This window comes from Myotis lucifugus, unplaced genomic scaffold, assembly GCF_000147115.1.
Source record: "Myotis lucifugus unplaced genomic scaffold, Myoluc2.0 scaffold_52, whole genome shotgun sequence".
NCBI lineage: Eukaryota > Metazoa > Chordata > Mammalia > Chiroptera > Vespertilionidae > Myotis > Myotis lucifugus.
In genome coordinates this window covers 820040-826339 of record NW_005871100.1, presented here as the reverse complement: position 1 = coordinate 826339, position 6300 = coordinate 820040, and the positions used below count along the sequence as shown (strand labels likewise).

At 41.0% G+C, this 6300-nt stretch overlaps 1 protein-coding gene across 1 annotated transcript in view; it reads right to left on the bottom strand.

The window, feature by feature from the left end:
- Positions 1 to 1082: 1082 nt before the first annotated feature.
- PDE1C (phosphodiesterase 1C) overlaps positions 1083 to 6300 on the bottom strand; it is a 277067-nt gene continuing 271849 nt past the window's right edge. Inside the window, 1 exon segment of the mRNA XM_023753820.1 lies at positions 1083 to 1449. Within this exon segment, the coding sequence (XP_023609588.1) occupies positions 1436 to 1449 (14 nt within the window). The 3' untranslated portion in view covers positions 1083 to 1435.

Genomic DNA, 6300 nt, shown 5'->3' with positions numbered 1-6300 from the left:
TCACTACAACCCTAATAGGCAAGCACTAGTATCGCTCCCTTTTGGGGTGAGGAAACTGAGGCATAAAGAGCTTCAGTCACTTGCCCAGGTTCACACAGCTAGTGCGCAAGAATCTAGATTCTGATTTCTCATCCAAGCAGTCTGACTTCAGAGCCTTCCTCCCGTATTTAAAATAACCACTACCTGCCTGAACCGGTTTGGCTCAGTGGATAGAGCGTCAGCCTGCAGACTGAGGGGTCCCAGGTTCGATTCTGGCCAAGGGCATGTGCCTTGGTTGCAGGCACATCCCCAGTGGGGGGTGTGCAGGAGGCAGCTGATCGATGTTTCTCTCTCATCGATGTTTCTGACTCTCTATCCCTCTCCCTTCCTCTCTGTAAAAAATCAATAAAATATATTTTTTAAAAAAGAAACAAAATTAAAAAAAAATAACCACTACCTATTAAATGTTCTGCACCCTTATTAGTTAATGACAAATGAGTTCATTTAATAAAATTATTATTTTAACTAATAATTAAAGAATAAGAAAGTCCTCCCTCCAGGAGATGATCCTCCTCAGCTAAGTTCTTTGTTTTCATTGTGTTCACTCTGGCAAGCACCAAGGACATGAGACCTGCTGTTTCCAAGAGGCGGGGATATTTGGAGATTATACAAGCGAAGTCTTTTGCTTGATTTTTCTCATCAACGTGTGCATTTTTTCCACGTATGCATAGGAAGGTGGGAAGTGTAAGGCGAAATCAGTAGTGTTATGTCCCTCCTTCACATCAACAACGACCTACTCCAGAAAGAGTCCGTAAAGATAAATTTCTTCAGTCTTCTAGAGCTCTGAGGGCTAAATGACAGATGTGTTTTGATCTAGTCCATGATAAGAATGACAACTGCCATCCCTCAAAATGAACTCAAGATAAAAGACAATTGCAAATACAGCGCTCATTGGAATCTTCACGTAAAAGAAGTGTGCTTGAACTTGGTACATGGGTAACTGATCTAATTCCCAGGCAGAGTACAAATGCAAAAGATAGGAGGGTAGAGTGCGGGCGATTTGACATTGTGTCAATGTCAATGAGACTCAGAACAAGGAGTGCTAACTTTGGCAAGCTATTTATTTGATTATGCCTCCATTTCCCAATTTGTGGAATGGAGATTATAGTACCTTCCTGAAGAGTTGCTGTCATGATTAAATGAGGTAACAGATAATACATGTTAAGAACCTAGCATTGTCCCTCATATTTGATAGATGTGCAATACATATCAAAGTATTTATTATAAAAAATCTGTATTAGGGAGATCAGAAGCTAAAATTTTTGAAGTTCATCGCTCAATAACTTACAATGTACATAATATTTTGTTTTGGAAAAAAAACACGTAAGCTTCCTAAAACGTCTTCAGACCTCAGAGCTGGTCAGTTCTCTTCGGAGGAATCCTCTTGTTGGACGTGTTATCCGTAGTCCCCTAGAACAGGACACACAACAATGTCATTGCAAGCCAGCTGGCATCTACACACACAAACTCTGTCTACGTCAGGCGGTGGAGGTTAGAAGCAGAGCCGCGTCTACTGCCAATACTACCGTGCACGCCAGCAGCTGCACACACAGAGGAGCAATGAATGAGCTATCTGCATTGGTGAATGACTACAGTACTGTACCTTTCCATCTAAGGATCCCTCCAGCAAAGTGGTGTGACCGAGGCACCCTGGGGCATCTGCTCAGAAGGAAGTCACTGACTACTCTTCCTCAGTGGCAGTCATGACCGTAAGAGGTGGTGAAGCTCCGGGTCACTCCTCCAGCGAGAGCCAACGTATCCTCAGCTCGCCATCATTTACGGCCCCCCCATGGAGCTCGATGAGGCTCACAAACCCCATAAGGCAGAGGTGAAGTTGGCTCTAGAAAAGAATTGGCTGCACGTGCTATTGCTTTACCCTGTCAGAGTCACTTTGCTAAAGATGTGTGCAAGGATTCAAGGTGAGGTCCCCAGGCTAGTGTTCTGGTGCTGGAGCTGCAGGAGGCCCCCTCGGGTAGTTTCAGAAACCACACGAGCTGTTCTTTCATGACGTGGTCTCTGGTGGCTTCTGGGTTGGGGCACGTTATTTGCAGAACTTTCTTGCTATCAGAATTTTCAACACCCATATCGCTCAATAGGTTAGAAAGGGAAAACATTGCATTTCTCTGAAATATATGTAAAATCATGTCTACATGGATAAAGACAAACAAAGCTGTTTTGGAAGACAGTAGTAGGTTTTTCACTTAAATCTACTGTATAATAGCCTGCTAAACAGATGTTAAAATAGACGTTTTCCCAAGAACTAGCTTTATATTTTGCACATATCTTTTGCCATACATCAGCAAACTTTCTGGGTGAGTGTGCCTTCTAAGTGTCTCTTAAAAGCAGGATAGAGCTGGACTTTGGATTTTTTTTATCTAATCACATAATCTCTGTGTTTTAATATCAGAGTTTAAGCCATTTGCAATTATTGTTACTACTGATATTTTTAGAACAGGTTCTATTGATCTAATTTTGTTTTTATTTGAATTTGACTTTACTAATTTTAGTCATTATTCTTTATTCCTTGCTTCTTTTTCTTCTTTTCTGCCTTCTATTGATACATTCTCTATATTCCCTTTGTTGGTGATCTCTTGCTGATTTAGATGCTGTAGGTTATATTTAAATTATTTTACTGATGATTCTTTGTGTTAAAAATTTACAAAATTACAAAGTTCTTCCCAAAGACAAAATAGATCTTAGTACTCCTTAACTCCCATGGAATAACCCTCCTTCCATCAATAGCTTGTTGCCTATTTTAACACAAAATTGGACATTATTTTTATAGTGACTAGTTACTCAAATTTACCAGCATGTTTTATTTACTTGTGTGTGCACCATTAATCCTTGTATCTCACACCTTGCTTTGGAGTTCACTTTTCTCGTTGTGGAAGTATGTCCCTCAGCATATGGAAGATTTACCTTCATTGTCTTCCCACATTTACTGTTATCAAGGCAAATATTGCTTGCAGTTTCCCTGAACATAACCAGTTTCTCATAGTATTTAAGATTTTTCTCATTTTTGTTGTAATTTTAGGCACTCTCACACTGTCCTTAGGCAAGCATTTGGTTTTATTTAGGTATTAGAGGCTTGGTGCATCAATTTGTGCATGGGTGGGGTCCAGCCGGGCCGGCCCGGGGGAGGGGACACCGGAGGTTGGCCGGCCAGCCCACCCCCTGGTCAAACTCCTGGTCAAACTCCCAGTCAAGGGGACAATTTGTATATTAGCCTTTTATTTTATGGGATGGCAATTTATGGGATGGCAACTGAGGTGCATTTTCCATCTAAGAATTTAAGTCTTTTGAGCCATTTATCTATCTTCCATGCTCTTTTATTGAGATATAAACTCACATACCATAAAATTCCCCCATTAAAGTATACAGTTCAGTGGTTTTTGTATATTCACAAGGTTGGACAACCATTAGTGATATCTAATTCCATAAAATTTTTATCGCCACTCAAAGAATCATACCCATGAGAATTCACTTCCTATTCTTCTCTCTCCCCAGCCTCTAGCAACCCCTAATCTACATTCTGTCTTTATGGATTAGCCTGTTCTGGATATTTCACATAAAGGAAATCATATAATATGTGGCCTTTTGTGTCTGGCTTCTTTCACTTAGCAAAATGTCTTTAAGGTTTATCTATGTTATAGAATACATCAGTACATCAGTCCTTTAGTATGACTGAACAATAATCTATTGTATGGATATATCACATTTTGTTTATATACTCATCAGTTGGTGGACATTTAGTTTGTCTCCACTTTGTAGCTATCACAAGTAATGCTGCTATGAATATTTATGGACAAGCTTTTGTGTGAACATATGTTTTTAATCCTCTTGAGAATATACCTAGAAGTGGAATGCTGAGTCATATGGTCCCTTTTTGTGACTTTTTGAGAAACTACCAAACTGTTTTCCAAAGTGGCTACAGCATTTTTCATCACCAACAACATATGGGGGTACCACTTGCTCCAGGTCATTGGCAACAACTTGTTTTATTCTTGCCATTCTAGTGCACGTGGAGTGATATCTTATTGTGGTTTTGATTTGCATTTTTCTAATGACCAGTGATGTTGACCGTCTTTCCACATTCCTTTTGTATATCTTCTTGGGAGTAATGTATATTCAAATCCTCTGCCCACTTTTTAATTGGGTTACTTGTCTTTTTATTGTTGAGTTGTAAGAATTCTTTCCACATTCTGGACACTAGATCTTTATCAGATATACTAGAGGCCCAGTGCACGAATTCGTGCACTGGTGGGGTCCAGCCGGCCCACCCCATGGGGGCCAATCAGGCTGGGCCCACAGTGGGGATGCAGGGGGACTGCGGCAGTTGGCCAGCTGGCCCTGCCCCCGATCAGGGTGGGTGGGTTGATCAGGGGCTGAGCCGGCTGGGGGGAGGGGCCACGGGAGGTTGGGGTGGGGCCGGTAAGGGCCCCTATTGGGCCGGTTGGCTGCCACAGTGCGTGTCATAGCAACCGGTCATTCCGGTTATTCCGGTCGTTCTGGCATTCCGGTCACTTGGCTTTTAAATATATTGATGATTTGCAAATATTTTCTTCCATTCGGTGGATTTTCTTTCTACTTTCTTGATAGTGTCCTTTGTTGCACAACTGTTTTTAATTTTAACAAAGTTGTATTATCTATTTTTTTGTTTTGGTTGCTTGGGCATTAAGTGTCCTATCTAAGAAATCATTGCCTAATCCAAGGTCATGAAGATGTATTCCTGTGTCTTCTAAGTTTTATAGTCCATGCTCTTTCATTTGTGATATGATTCTCTCTCTATGTCATGTGTGGTATAGAGTCCTAAGGACTATCTTCCAACATGAATTTTCTTTTCACCTTGAGTTTTCCTTTCTCTTTTTAAAATTTGAATGGTAATATGTTTATCTTTCATTTAAGATTTTAGAATTATTTGTTTTACATATCTTTGTAGTTTTGTTTCTGCATAATTTTACTTTATTGTTTTTTAAGGATTATTAGTCCTCCATTGAACTTTTGAGTATTTTAAACAAGATATTTTTAACTATTTGACAGCCAGCACAAACAGCTTGAGGTACAGGCACCTGAGTCAGAGGGAGGTAACGTGTGGTATTCCTGAGGTAGAAAGAAGTAGTGAGCTGCCATCATAACACATGAGGTGGAGGGTGTCTGACAGACAAAACATGAGAACTACCCACTCCAACTCTACAGGCTTTGGAGTGGTCACAACTCGGAGCCTAAGACACCCAACTTGGGCCAGTTTAGACTGCCCAACCAAGGCAAGGCCACGGTGGCTGAGACTCTGGCTCAGAAGCCTTGGAGACCCAGCAGGCCAATAACAGGCCTCCAGCACAGCAGACAGGAGCCAGGTCAGCTCTGCATCCTTGTAGATGTCCAGGATGATGTCAGAGATCCCACCTCAGCCTAGAATGTCATGGCCTTCCACAGAAGAGCAAACACCATCCCTACACACTGGAGTTGCTTGGTTCAGAGCTGTTCTCCTCCTAATGTCTATGGTCCTAAGGGCACAAGCAAGAGAGGATGAAAGAGGCCTCCAGAGACCACAGCCCAAGGTTGGCTCAATACTAAAAAGCAAGTTAGTATAATTGATGCAAATTCAAATTCGAAAATGAGCCTTTTTCTGAGGATGGCTGCTTTTTGTACAGTCATAAATGAATATAGACAGTGCCCACTCACACACCCATCCATCCAGCTTTATCAACACTAATGAGAACCCAATATGTGCTTGCTACCTTGACAGGCACTGAGGCAAAAAGAGAATAAGACCGTCCCACCCTGGAAAAAGCCACCTATGACTGGGTAAAAGGGCTTCTTAGCAAATCATTACAAGTATTAATGCTACCAAGATGATTTGGATGGACTGCAAAAAGAAATTAGCCAGGGAGGAAGGGTAAGCAGTGTTTCAGGTCGGGTGACAGAGGCAAGAAAGTTCAAGGCCTACTTGGTGGACACCGAGTCCAGTTGTTGGATGGGCTAAGGAAGCTATAGAAGTTGAGGTTGAAAAAGCAGATAGACAGATTATATTTCATCTAAGCTAAGATGCCACTCATTATAAACTATTATTTCATGTATGACCAAGAAAACATGCTAATTAAATTATAACACACTATTGATTTCAAAACATTCCTATCTCAGCAACCCAAATGCTAGGCACTGTCCCTCTCAGAATGGATTAAATATGGTAATTCCCCAAAGAAGAAATGTAAAAGACAAATTAACATTGGAAAATAATCTACTTATATAAAAACCATGGGT